The sequence below is a fragment of the Octodon degus genome, unplaced genomic scaffold (assembly GCF_000260255.1).
Source record: "Octodon degus isolate 3935 unplaced genomic scaffold, OctDeg1.0 scaffold00023, whole genome shotgun sequence".
Classification (NCBI taxonomy): domain Eukaryota; kingdom Metazoa; phylum Chordata; class Mammalia; order Rodentia; family Octodontidae; genus Octodon; species Octodon degus.
The window spans coordinates 13,629,259-13,643,526 of record NW_004524599.1 but is presented as its reverse complement, the minus strand read 5'-3'; the positions used below and the strand labels follow the sequence as shown (position 1 = coordinate 13,643,526).

Here is a 14,268-nt window from a genome sequence, read left to right as displayed (position 1 = left end):
ACTGAAAGCAGGGTTTCCCCGCTTTAAATAAAATCAAGTGCTCTATCACTGGCCTAAATTCCAGTCCCAAATTGCTCATGAATTAAAAATTTGGGACAATACTAAGAGAGTAAGGTGACTAGACCACTCCAAGGAAACTGCTTTCACCACAGTATTGCAAAATGAGAGGGTGGGGAAGAGGAAGTGAAAAGAATTAAGTTGTGCTATGTCTCTGTACCTACCCCCACGACGAAGGCAGTCATTACATGCTACAAACTATACTGACAAAACTTTAAAAAGTGCAGAATGGTGGTGTCAGGAGAAGCCAACATCATTTTAGGTAAGTTTTTCAAGCAATTCCATACTCATGGCAAGAAAAAAAAAGGTTCTTATTAGAGGATCTATGTTCAAAAAGGTATCAATGATTATCTAAACTAACATGCACAAAATACATAAGTTAAGTCAACTAACAAATTCATAAGCATTTAAATTATAGAAAATTCAAGGGCCTTGTAAATAATCCATATTTTATTCAGTCAAGTTGACTTGCTCTTTCTTCCTTATATAAACAAATAACTTAAGTAATTTCATTCAGTCAGAGCAGTGTAGTGAATACTGATGTTTGAAGAACAATAAAATGTTAATTTTATGATGCTATTTATTTTGCTATAGCTTCTACATAATAGGAAAGAAATTTAAATTTTGACCTAGGGTCAATCCTTGATATTTCCAGCAGCAGAAAATGAATCTATGAGAATACCTGAATTTTAAAAGGAAATTGAACATATTTCATAGAGATAAATGGAATAATGTCCTGGACAGCGTTATTCACAGCCCTTGGTTATTTACTGGGCTTGCCTTCTGCATTTATTCATCTGAACCCTACCTAGCTAAATATTCAAATTTTAGCTTCCAAATGAAGAACTATTCTGCTCTGCACACAAGTTCAGGAAGTGGCGCAATCAGCCTGTGGCAGACAAAGCCACTTGGGATAGTGGGAAGAGGCCCGGTGCAGCGGCAAGCTGTGGGCAGGCGCCAGTGGTAGGTGGTTACAAATACAGACAACAGCCAAGCCGACAAATGCATCTCTGTGGGGACACAAGGAAGGCGCAGTAGCAAGGGGAGAACCCCAGGTGTGGGAGAAGCCAAGGGCCTTATGCTCTGCCCGGCCATGGGTGAACCAAGGGCAGGAAGTGGGGAGGCTGCTGGCTGAAGCAAGGGCAAATTTGCAGGAGGGTGGCAGTGCAGGACTCATCCTGGGAGGGCAGGAAGGGGTTTGCAGGGGGCATGGAGTTGGAGTCCAGGCCCAGTCCATCGGTAGAGTTGGTAGCACACACAGAGCATGTCAGGATGCCCTTGGCAAGAAGGGACTGTAGGCCAGATGACACGGACAAGCAGAAGGGCTCATCAGGATGTGCAGGATCGACGTCACAATTTGTGAAATTATCTGGGGAGGGCAAGGGACTTTCTTAGGCAAGGAATACAAGGGACCTCAAATATCAGTGAGGTGGCTAGGGAGGAGGATCAGCAAATCAGGCAGACTAGGGATGGGGAGACCCATGTACACAAGGCACAGAAAGGCAGTACCCAGAGTTGCAGACAGACCCAACATGCCAACGAGAAAAGGTAACAGGAGAGGTGGGCATAGTGGAACACGCCTGTTATCTTAGCATTCTAAGGGGCTGAGGCAGGTAGAGTGCAAATCTGAGCCCATCCTAGGCGGTAACAACTTAGGAAGACCCAGTCTCAAAAGAAAAACAAAAAAAGGGCTGGGAATATACGGGATGCCCCACTTGCCCCATCCCTGCAACAGGAGTGGGACACACAGGAGCACAAGAGTGCAGCGGTGTGGGAAGTGTGTCATACAGCAGTCCATCCCGCAGAAAGCATGCCGACAGCCCCACACTGGCCTTGTGCTGGAGGCTCACAGGCTCTTTCAGAGCAAGGACAGAGCTTGGCCTTCTGTCTAGTTCTGTTCCTGGAACCCTCTGTGACACTCTCAGCACCCCCGAGGAGCAGGAGGACCCAGGCATGGGGTGTGGGGCACGGGCATAACCAGTGCTGGCAGACCGCCTTGCAGGGGCTCATCACCCTGCAGGGCCTGGCACTGTTTTCTTCTATCGAGGTAACGATGACAACACTTAAAGCACCCGAGACCTTGCTGAGGTAATTTTCCCTACTCAACAGGCTCTGCTGCAGCAGTCCTCGCATAACACTGCTGGACTCCCATCTCAGGGCGCATGAGCCTTTCAGGCAGTAGTTCCCAAGGTTTTCTCTTTTTAAGGAGGAGGGGTTTATGTTGGCTCTGTAGTTTGCTAGTTTCCTGAACACACACACCTTCTCAGTCTCTTGTTTCTCACGTACAATTCTGCTTCCATCTCTTTTCTCTCCATTGTTCGGTCTCCCATAACCACTGCTTTGCATAAACGTTATTTTTCATTAGCACTGCTCCTCCGCTCCCCCTCTGCTGGTATTTTGGAACATGCCAAGTACTCAAGTTAATTTATTTCCAATTTATAAAAACGCACCTTTTTTGATAATACTGCCTAAGGGTATACATACACAAGGCAAAACATTTACTTAGGAACTTTAAAACAGCACAGCAGTTGGGTGCAATAGCTATTAAAATATCAAGCATGAAATGACAGTTTGAAATTATCTGTTTTACCCTCTGTCTTCAAAAGGTGAATGCACAAAGGACGATGCCACTCTGGGGGAGAAGGGTTCCAGAGATGTCTCTGGACACAGTACACAGGGCTTCTGACTCCCCAGATAGGACTGTGAACCTGCACAGGGCAACGGTAGTCAATGTGGGTTTTATGAGCAAGATCAGTGAAAGAAATAATCTTTGGTTAAAAAAAAAAAAAAAGATTCAGGACTAATAACTAAGAGGTCAAATTTGGACCTGCAGTCCACAGCCAAGCAGCTGCAAGTACAGCTGGCCCTCCACAGCTGGAGGTTCCACATCCAGATTCAACCATGGATGGAAAATACTCAAAAAATAAAAACTGGGATTGTACCAAACATGTGCAGGGTTTCTTTCTTGTTGCTCTTTTAAAAACACAGTACAACTGTCAACACAGCACTTACACTTTGGCAGGTACTGTGAGGAACCTAGAGATGGCCTAAAGTATACGGGAGGCATGTGGGTCCCATAAAGTACTGTGCCCCTTTCCATAAGGGGCCTGGGCTTCTGCGAAGTTTGGTGGCCAAGGCAGGTCCTGGAGCTGAACATCCAGGGACAACTGTACAAAAAAGACCATGATGTTAGCAGCTCAACAACAGGAATTTTCACAAGTATCTGTCATGTGTCCATTTGGCAGGACACCAGGATAACCTAGATTATCTCCTGCACAGAGAAGCGCTCCAAAGATGCAGAGGCAGAGGCAGAGCTGTGTGCCTGCACCAACAGGAACATGGGGCCAGCGATGACACCAAAGGACTCAGTACACTAAGTGCAAAGCTCGCTCCACACCAGCTATGTGATTTTGGGCTTGTGACTTCCACTCTAGGACCTGCAGCTTCTTCCCTGGAAAAGTGGGGAGAATTAAAGGTGCCTACTTTATCTAGTTTTCATGATGATCAAGTGAGGTAATGCAAGGAGGGCTTCCTTAAGAAATGCCAAGCGTGAGAAATGCCTAAGTTAGAGAAGAACAGAGACAGCCATTATCATCGCTGCAATTGCAAACTGTAACACCTACTTTGTAAGGATGCAGCACTCAAGTGCTCAGCATTACCTCGGTCGGCTGCCCCCTTTCTCCTCTTTCAGCAAACGCTAAGGGGTCTGCAAGGGCACAGAAGCAGAATCCCTGACATGGAGGACTGTGTGCTGGCAGGCGGTCTGTTACTAACACTAGAACAGTCTGGAGCAGAATTTAAATGCTTTTGACCTCTGGAATCAAGCTGTACCACAGCTAGGAGAGCACAGAATTCAGTACAGCAAAGGTCTTCCGAGACTACCTTCAGGGGATTTAATGATCCCCTGAGCACTAGAAGGCTCTGTCACAACACAATCTTACTGGATTGCGAGCTGCATTAGAGTAGGAAATGGGTAAATTTTATCCCCTGCTGTATTTCAGTGGAAGTTCAGTAAATAATTTTTAACTGAAAGAATATGACTCACAGGTATACATGTTATATGTTGATGTAACCAAAAAGTTACTGTCACAAGAATTACAAGAAAATATGCATTGGACAGCACTTGAAGACATTGTGTCGGTGACTGTCTTGGTTACTTAGCTCTTGTTGCTGGGACAAAACACCTGACACCCAGAATTAAGGAAGAAAGGTTTATTAAGCTCTCAGTTTGTGGAGGTTTCAGTCCATAATCAGCTGCTCCAAGGTGAGCAGCACATGGCAGAAAGCAACAGTTCAGTGCGGCAGAAAACAGTAACACAGCCAGGACAAAGCCGCAGGAGCAGCAGCAGCAGCAGTGAGCGAGCCTTTCTCCCTTCCTTATGCTGCATCCTCTGCCCCAGGGCAGGTGTAGCACTCACTCCCATAATCCCAGCAGCTCTCATGCCCATAGTACCAGCATGGGATCATTCATTAATCACAAGCTCTAAAGCTGCCCCAATAACTGCCTGAGGTTTTGGGGGGACACCTAGACACAAACCATAACAGTGACAGACAAGTGACGTGCCATATAAAGCATGGTGCAAGGACCTGGCCTGACTCTGGAATACTGTGTCTTCTAACGGGGGCCCTCAACTTTAGCAAAGCCACACACATTTTTTTCAACTTAAATGTGCATTACCCAAACATTCCCAAGCGTTTCCCACCGTTACTAATTTAATGTGTAAACACTCCACAGAGCACCACAGATTCTCTCAAAATATTCCTACTATATGCAAAGCCAGTGAATTAAAAAAAACAAAAACAAAAAAAAAAAAAAAAACAAAAGTAACCAAACAAGAATCTGACAGGATTTCTGCTGTCAGACATGAAAATACGGCAGGGACCAGTTATTCCTTCAAGAGCAACTTGTGACCTGTTTGACCTGACCCAGGTGTCCACTTTCATCCTGTGTGTCCTTCCACTGATACCCCTGGGTCCTCAAGTGGTTATGGCTCCAGGATACTTGTGACCAGGATGCACAGCATGATGCTTCCGGATCCTGCCAGCCATGGTTCCCGCTGCCCTGTACATGGTAGTAAACACTAAAAATAGAAAATAAGTCCAATTCTCCTTTTGAAGATTCCAATGCTACAGACACATTTTTCTACAGGCTGGCAAAGAAAAATATAAAGAAACTGCAAAATGAGAACAGGCTAAGCTGAGAGGCAATAACTCTTCCCTCCATTCTTCGAGAAGGAAAAATGGAGAGCGTGGCAAGAATAAATACTGGATTCTCTCTGGTTCCCTAGGACTGGGAGCATGCATGGCGACAATTCCCTGTGGTGGTAATTACATGCTTGAAGCTGCTCTAGAGGCTGTGGATTAATGTTAATTACTATGGAAATAACGTTAGTGCCAGATGACTGTATGTGGTAGTAGTAGAGGTTACAAAACAAGTCATTTTTGCATTTCCATTGTTTTTAATTAATTACAGCAAAGAGGCCTATTGCATACAGTATCTCACATCCTGGTTCTTCTGACCTTTGAGAGTTGGTGGTGAAACAGATGGCGGTAGCTTAGTACAATACACCCACAGTCACGACAGTGAGTTTCAAGGACATGGAACTTCCTCTCCAGATTTTGCTGGACATCTGTGATTTCAAAGTTGGGGTGCTTGTGGGTGTTTTTATGTTTTAAAAGGAAAAGAAAATTTAATTTATTTTACTGGTGCTGAGGGTTGACTCTAGGGGTTCATGCATACTAAGCATCTATTTCTTTAAAAACAAGTTGTTGGTAAGTCATCTCTGAAATAAAGCTTCTCCCTTGCATCACTGCCCTCTTTTAGGGGACAGACTAAATCTGAAGCCTTGGAAGGGTGAGGTGGGGGCTGGGAAAGGTGAAGAGAACCCCATGTGGGTGCCCTGTGAACTTGGCATGGAAGAAACAGCCCAAAACCTGAGACTATCACTCTGGGGTGGGAAGAGGTTATGCCCTAGCTTGGGACAAAGGGGTGCTGTCTCCAGAGCTCCTTAGCAGGAGGCACCCAGAGGACCATGCGAACGTGGCCATGTGGACAGGCAGGTCAGAAGTGGCCGTCCGCACACATGGACATCCTGGGCACTTAGCACAGCCTGAGAATGTGGCCTGAGAGCACTGCCTGATCAGCTGGCAGGGACGGGGCCCGCCAGAGGCATCACTCTCCTGGATGTCAGTGCTGCTGCCCAGGCCAGGCTGGTGTCCTCCCCCAAGTGAGGGAGGCTGCTCTGCTCTGAAAACTAGTACTACCGTGGGCTAGCTCTTGCCTCGCCTACACAGACATTATCCAAACCCCAATGACAGAGACAGCGTGCTGACGTCATCTGCAGGAAGACTGAAAGCTAGGAGTCTTTCTAAACCAAGACTGTCTTACTGGAATGGAGGCGTAGCCTAGAGACAGAGCCTTTGCCTGACACGTATGAGGTGGCTTGGGTTTGCTCCCCAGCCCTGGAAAAAAATACAAAGAGAGATTACCTCATTTACGATAATCATTCAAAACACCAAAAAAATGAAGGAGTTTTTTTTTTTTTTTTTTGCTGGGCTCAGGCTGTCTTCAGGGCGGGTTTGGTTTGCCTTGAGGATCTGGGGATCGTGCCACAGCATCCTGAGCCTGACTGCTTTGTTTAAGCAGGCACTTAAAACAACGGAGCTAAGGGGCAGGCCCCGAAAACACCAAAAGCGATACATAAGGTGTATTAGTTGAGGAGTCACAATCTTTGACTTAAAAAAAAAAAAAAAAATTACTGGATACAAGGCCTTGCTACACAATTCAGACTCCTAGTGATTCTCCTGTCAGCCTCCCCAGGGCTGGGACTATGGTGTGCGCCACTATGCCCAGTTTTTGGCTCTGCCCGCTGCACCCAAGGTTCAGGGGCCCACATGGCATGCAGTGCTGGGGACTGAATTTGGGTCCTTGTGCTCGCCAGGCAGGCGCTTAGACTGCTGAGTTATCTTCCCAGCCCTGACATCTTAAACTTCATTCTACTGTTATACCAAAATACTTGAAGTTGGAAATTTATGAGGGGAAGAGGCTTATTAGCTTGCATTTCCGGAGGCTGAAAATCCCAAGACTGAGTGACCGATGTGCTTACCTTCTGGCCGTATCACAACACCGCAGAGAACACAAACACTCGGCCGTGCGCAGAAGGGTCAGTGTGTGAGGTGGCAGCACTGGGAACTCTTTGGGGCCAGCACTGAGCCCTTCCTAGGACGCCCCTTCAGAACCTGATTACCTCAGGCTTCACCTATTAATGGATTTGCTCCCTAAACCCTGCCACACTGGGACCAAGTTTCCAGCAATAATCCTATGAGGAACACATCCAATCTATATGGAAACCACATCGCACGGAGGAGGCAAGGAAAGGAAGTCTAGAATCAAGTCACTGTAGCTTTCATTTTTCTTTTGTCATAAAAGACCATTTCTGTGAGCTATTTTTTCTTTGCCTCAAAATATGAGTTAGAAGAGCGATTACATTGCCAGATTTCTAGCAATGAGTGCCTAGGAAGCCACAGAGATGATTCAGACATCACCACTACAGGTCATAAGCTCGGCAAGTTCTCATTGGATCAGTCGAGAAAAGCCTGTTCCAGGCATTCCTACTACTGATGCAGGAGAAGCCAGGACGGCTCACTTTAGCAAGGTCAATCTTGCTATATCTAGAAACTTACGGATCTGGATCCGTGCAACTTACCTTGCTTTGTTAACTTGGCTTCTAAAGGATAGAATTGTCTTAAACTAGCTAGATACTCCTTAACTGAGAAAATAAATGCTAAGAAAAATGTAAAAAAATTATCTGATGAAGGGGAATTCAGTGTCAGGGAAGAGGTCACAAAGGAGAAGACTATGTCACAAAATAACTTTCATTCTCATGAAAGTCTGCATGTGCCTACTGGTACAAACCACTGAGAGGCAGTCAATTTTTGATTATGCTCATTACAGCCATTTTCAAACAGAACGTTCTATAATTACACTTTGCATAAAAAACACCATTACTCTGTTACAACACAGAATATTAAAGATACTTTATGTTAAGAACATCCTACTTGTAATTTAATTTTTGGGCCTAACTTTTTTTGCTTTCTTCTATTTTCTGCCTTAATTTTTACTGTTCTAATTTCCTCAGTTATTTCTCAATTCTGAAAATTAATTTATTGTATTTTATGACATGTTTATATGTTTTAAAGCTGCTTTAAGGGCAAAGATAAAAGCTAGACAGAATAAGCATAACTGGGAAACTCTTAGCTAAAGTTAAAAAAAATCAGCAATGACATGAACTTAGTAATCTTTATTTCCTCCTGTCACATAGAAAATGAGTGTTATTTTTCACCACTAAATTTAGGCTGTTGAATGTAATTTTTCCAGCTTGAGTATATGTTCTCTAAGTTGACTACGTGATTTCTATATTTTTTCAGAATCACATGACCCAACATGGCAGAATTTAGCAACCACAGGCAAAAGTTTTTAGAAATTCTAAATATGTATGCGCACGTGCGCACACACACACACACAACTTTGGGATGAGTACTATTGATGCCTAAACTCAGGGGCTCTTGTGTGCTAGATAAGTGCTCTACCACTGAGTTACATGTCTGCCACCTTTATGTCTTTAAACTTTGAAACAAATCTCAATAATCTGCCTACGCTATCCTTGAATTTGACAACTCCAGGCCTCAGCCTCCTGTGACTACTACTTGGGTCCCGATCCCGATCCCAGCTAGAAACTCCAAGCATATTTAATGATAAAGAATAACCAGCCTTTCAACCATTTAAGAAACTCTTTCTAGGCACAGATGAATTGCCTCTAGCTGCCTGTAGGGCATTGTAAAAGAGGTCAGGTACAAGGGCTCTAACACAGTGCCACGGGCTCCACACAAGCTGACAGCATAAATTCAGCAAAAATGTTAAGGCTTAACTTGGAAAGAATTTAGGAAATTAAACAAAGCGGTCCTTTTCTCTTTAATTTTTTCCTTTTCCTTTTTTTAAAGTGTTCTTAGACATCCCGCAACAGTAGTTAAAGCTGCTTTCAAAACATGATTTTTTTTCAACATTTCATAGTGAGCAAAATTCTTTTATTTTGCTGCTTAAAGGAGAATTCTATGTTTTTTTTTTTTTTTTTTTAACACCTTGTAATACACATATGCCTTAAAAGCTTTTCTTTTTTGTGTACTACTTGGGAGAGAAACCAGGGTTTTTGCACTAAGTTTCATCCCGAGCCCTTTCAATTTTTCTTTTAATATTCTGAGAGAGGTTCTTGCTACGTTTCCCAGGCTAAGGGGAGCTCAAGATCTTCCTGCCTCAGCCTATCAAAACCTTGCAAAATGCCCATGCACTGCTCACCATCTGATGGCTGTGCCAGGTGGGTGTGCCCGTAAGCTCTAATTGAGTCAAAGGATAAAAACCGGAAAGATCCAGAGGATGGGATTTCCCCCACAGCAACTACTGATGTTAGCAAATTTGAGTCTGAGAACAGATCAGTTTCCCGGGAGAGAGACGCAGTTACACTTCTTTTTTTTTTGGCGGAACCGGGGATTGAACTCAGTCCCTTGAGCTTGCCAGGGAAGCACTTATTCCACTGAGCCATCTCCCTAGCCCCGGAGTTACACTTCTTGAAATGCAGGGTATGTGCAAATTTAAGTTTACAAATGAGAGGATATATATGATATATATGGAATTAAAACTGAAGTGGAAGGTAGGCCTAAAGGATCGAAATAATCACTACAATTTTACTTAGAAATATTCTTACAATATATGACAGCCAAAATTTCACTGGGAACAGTGTCTCCAAAATCCCCTCCAGCCTGCAAATCTCCAGGGCTTGGGCACTACTCCAACGAGTCTGTTTTCTCTCTGAAGCTTCTTGCGCTGTCCTTATTCCCAACCATATTACAGCCTTATAATAGCAGGAGCATCTTGTGTTTGTATGCTGTCTACTTGCAGGCCCTGACGGAGTGATACAGACACATCCACACGTGTACACATCCACACACATGCACGCTGTGGGCTTTCAGGATATGTGGAGAACACGCGGATCTGCCCATGTGCTGCAAAGGGGTAGAACCCGTGGCCCTAAGACCCGCAGCTCCTACGAGTCTCACCCAGCCTTCCGCTGCGTGTCCCTGAGCTGTTCGTGCTCAGGATGTCCTCAGCATGAGTAAGAACCTTGATTCCACAAGGCCAGCTATTTCTGTCTTCTCTAAGCCATACCACTTCCATATTTATCTACGGTTTCTGTGCCTTCGCTTCACCTGGGTGGCCCTGTAGGCTCGGCTTTAGTTCTCTGCTTCCCTGTGCTGCATCCCGTAAGAGTTCTAACAATTCTGCCCTCTAATAGTTCAGCACGGATGTCTGTCTTCCTCTATTTTCCACTACTGCTGTCCTTGTAGGGTTCTAGTGTGTCCTCTGTACAGCAGTACTCAACTTCCACTTGGTATCCTTCACTGCACGCCTTCAGAATTCTTCTAGAGTGCACTGTCCCACATCTAAGCACCTCACCTCATCGCTTAAACCTCCGCCAGTTCCCCTGGAATAAAGGCACAGTGCCTCAGCATGGCCCAGAGGCCCGAGCGCATGGCCCTTTCAACCTCAGTCTCATCTGTCACCCCAAGAACCAGGCACCACTCAAGCAGTAGCCTACTGCTCACTGTCACCTGAGCACACGAAGCTGCTTCACATCTTTGCCTGTCAGTGGTGCTTTCTGGGAGGATTTCTTGGTTGTATGCCCAGGGCACACTTCAGTCATCCCACGTAGGCAATCTGCAAAAACTGTGTCTGCCTGTTTCCCATACCGGTCTAGGCATCTTGCTGAGCCATCACCCTTCTGTCTCCAGGGTCTGGCACAGCCATGGGCAAAGGTGGCTGCCGAAGTCTGCCAGAAGCACTGTTATGAGAACCCTAAGAATTGTGCCTTTCTAGGTGGGGAACAGACAGGAATGAGGGCTGCGGAGTGAAGAGAAGGAGGTAAGCTTTGTTTAGAGGTCAGAATGGAGCTGAAAGTGGTGGAAGACATCTGGGCGAGGGTGATACAGGGTCAGTGGACAGAACAGTACTAGAAGGGGACTGCAGGCCCAAGAGGACATGTCTGCTAACCGTTCCTTCAATGACCAGTCCTCCATTTATGCAATGCCCGAAACAATGGAACACAAAATAAAATTGTTTTTCTTCAAATTCTTGTTTCTTGGCATTTTCTAGGTAACACATAGGAATTTCATGCAAAAATTTAAAGAACTGCAGTCTTTGGCAAAAAGGGGTTAAGAAACCATTAATGGCTGGTCATGGGGGCACATGCTTGCTAGTCTGTCTACTTAGGAGGCTGAGGCAGGAGGAGTGCAAGTTTGAGGCCACCTTGGGAAACTTAGTAAGACTTGGTCTCAAAACAAAAAACATGTAAAAGAACAGAGGCTACAGCTCAGTGCAAGGCCCTGGATTTAATCCTTAGGATGAAAAAACAAGACTGGCCCCTCCTCCCCCCGGTCAATAATGACAGCAGGATGCATGCTTGAGGGCTGCTGAGAACAGGGCAACAGAGCAGACGAGGCTGTGGGGGAGAACTGCAAAGCGCTTCATTCCTGCAATTCCGATCAGCATCTCAGTGTTCAGTTTCAAAATGCTTCTTGGTTTTTCACTGCTTATCTGGCACTAGCTGTGAGTTCTGACAGCTTCATTCATCTCTGTATGCCTCGGTTTCTTTATTAGGTTGTAACAGTAGTGCCTACCTTAAGGGGTTGCTGTCAAAAGTACATGTCAGTAACTGCAGTGAACAGAAAATAGGAGTGGTGCACAGAAGTGATCAGTGGGTGTGCAATTACTAGTTTGTCATCAGGGACAATTAATTAACTATTGAGATCTGAGCAGGGAAGCGCCTATCCTTGAAATCCAAAGGACACAGCCTTCATGCATGTGAAAGGTTTCATAACAAGCAGGTCTGGGTCACAAATTTGGCTCGAAGGCATACACTTAACCACCTGACCAATTACTTTTTGTGATACTGGGGATTGAACCCAGGGTACTGTATCACTGAGGCAGATCTCCCATTTCTTTAGAGGTTTTATTTTGAGCCAGGGTCTTGCTAAATTGCCCACGTGAGCCTCACACTTGCCATCCTCCTTCCTCAGTCTCCCTCAGGGCTGCGATTACAGAGGCCACTATGCCTGGCCCAAGCAATCGATTTTTATACCTAAGTTACTGCATAATTGTTTTTCCAGAAACTCAGTACAGCCCTGAATGACTCTCTGCAGTTTACTTCTGTTGATGTATTCAGTTGAAAAATGTGTGCCTTGCTGGCTGGCAAATCACTTCCCAACGAAAGTGTACAGGTATAAGGGTCCTCAGAGACTGTTGAAGTCCAGTGGTCCCATTTTACAAATCTGAAGGCTTGCAGAGGTCATGTGACTGGCCCAAGGTGACACATTCTGAGGTCTGGGGATGACGCCTTCCTGCACTGGTCTCATCTATCCCCTTTGTCGCTGTGCCTGCAGGGTTCCAAATGTGCAGGGTCCCGCAGCTGGTTTATTTATTTTGCTTGAATTAAAAGTGACAAAATACCCTCTAGACTGGTGAACACCACTGGCTTCTTATTTTTTTACTTGCCTATGTTTTACTCTTCAACAATATGAATATTATTAGGCACTGTTGCTAAAATTTTACCATTATGTTTAGTTTATATGCTTCATTTTCCAAAGCCAGTCCACTAGGTAAAATCATGCCTTCCCACGAAATGTTTCTTTTAATTATCTGACTGTATGATCTCACTGGTATGGCCTAGGTGTTGTTGCAAAACTTATAGGGTGGGTACATTTTCCGGGCAGGTTTCTAAACAGTTTTGGTAGTCACTGCTAGATAGGATTCATGGTCTCCCACTGGGCAGCACATGGCTTGCAAGCTCACATCTGGAGGGCAGACAGGCCTACCTAACCAGGCGTTTCCAGGGGTAGGCTCTGTGCTTCCGGTACCCAGGCATGGCCTCAACAGTCACCTACAGTGAGGCCTGGGGTTAAGAGATGAGCTGGTCCAACCAGATTCTTGCTCCTGGGAATATGGCTCAAACTCACAGAGGATTCAGGCAGTAAAGACACCAAATCTGAAAAATGCAGGAACAGAATCCATAGGACAGATGTAGAAATGACGGGCTAGAAGTTATAAGAAAGTAGAAAAATATGTGAAAGCTCCGTGCAGAGACAAGGCACATACAAAGCGAGAGTGAGGGCCACTAAGCAGGCCAGTACTGCAGGGAACAAGGCTGCTGTGGTTAAGATGCAAGAGTTTACTGCATGAAAGACTTACACTAGTACATGTTTTAATACCTCATGTAATTCCTCATTAAGACGTAAATTTTTATACTTACTGTCAGTTAAAAAGGAAAAGGGTTTTGTTGCTTAAGGTCTTACAGGCAGGGTCCCTGTTTTGTGCCTCAGGATAGTTGAAGGGTTCAGGTCCAGGAAACTTTTGAAACCCTTCACCACTACTAGTGTGTGCGCTTGGGGCTCTCATCCCCAAAGCAGAATGACCTGGATCTTGCAAATCAAACACCTAATTAAAATACATGGGAAATAAAAGGGCGCGCTAGAGCTAGCTTTTAGCTCCGGCAATCAAGGAGAGTTGTACATGAGACACACTAGTGGTCCTATCTTAAACACCTGCAGCTTTCACCTCCCCCACCGACACAACGACAGCGATCAATGCTCCCAAAGCAAGAGCCACCTATCCACGTGGGTGGGTACGCCTCCCAAGAGTCGAACGCGTCCCCCGTAATCCCAAGGGCAGGCCCCCGGCAAGAGGACCACACTGGCGGGCACAGCTTGCTCTGGTGGTGGAGCCCGGGTCCCAGTTCCCAGTCCCGGGCGCCAAAACAGCCCTCCCCGCCCGGGGGACATCCCGGGCGGCCCGTGCCCCCGCTCTCCGCCACCCGGTCACCTGTAGTTGTAGGAGCTGAAACGCTTGCTCTCTCTCAGCATCGCCCGGTACAGATCTAACACTTGTGCGCGGCTGGAGGCTGCCATTTTGGAAAACCAAAAAGCCAGAAAAACAGCCCAAACGGGTCCTGTTAGTGGAGGGCTCGAGTTTGACTAAACTCAAATTTCAGCCTCTGCAAAAACCTCGGAGCAAAGAGCACGCGGCGGCACAGCCCGCCTAGGGGCAGCCCGCGGCGGGCGCGCAGCGGCTCTCGAGGCGCCCGGCGTCCCGCGCCCGGGGAGGCGGAG

At 45.8% G+C, this 14,268-nt stretch overlaps 1 protein-coding gene across 1 annotated transcript in view; it reads right to left on the bottom strand.

Moving 5' to 3' along the window:
* Nucleotides 1-14,262, bottom strand: part of Lyrm4 (LYR motif containing 4) — a 119,167-nt gene extending 104,905 nt beyond the window's left edge. Inside the window, exon 1 of the mRNA XM_004628384.2 lies at nt 13,982-14,262. Within this exon, the coding sequence (XP_004628441.1) occupies nt 13,982-14,067 (86 nt within the window). The 5' untranslated portion in view covers nt 14,068-14,262. The remainder of the gene's footprint in view (nt 1-13,981) is intronic.
* Nucleotides 14,263-14,268: the final 6 nt, after the last annotated feature.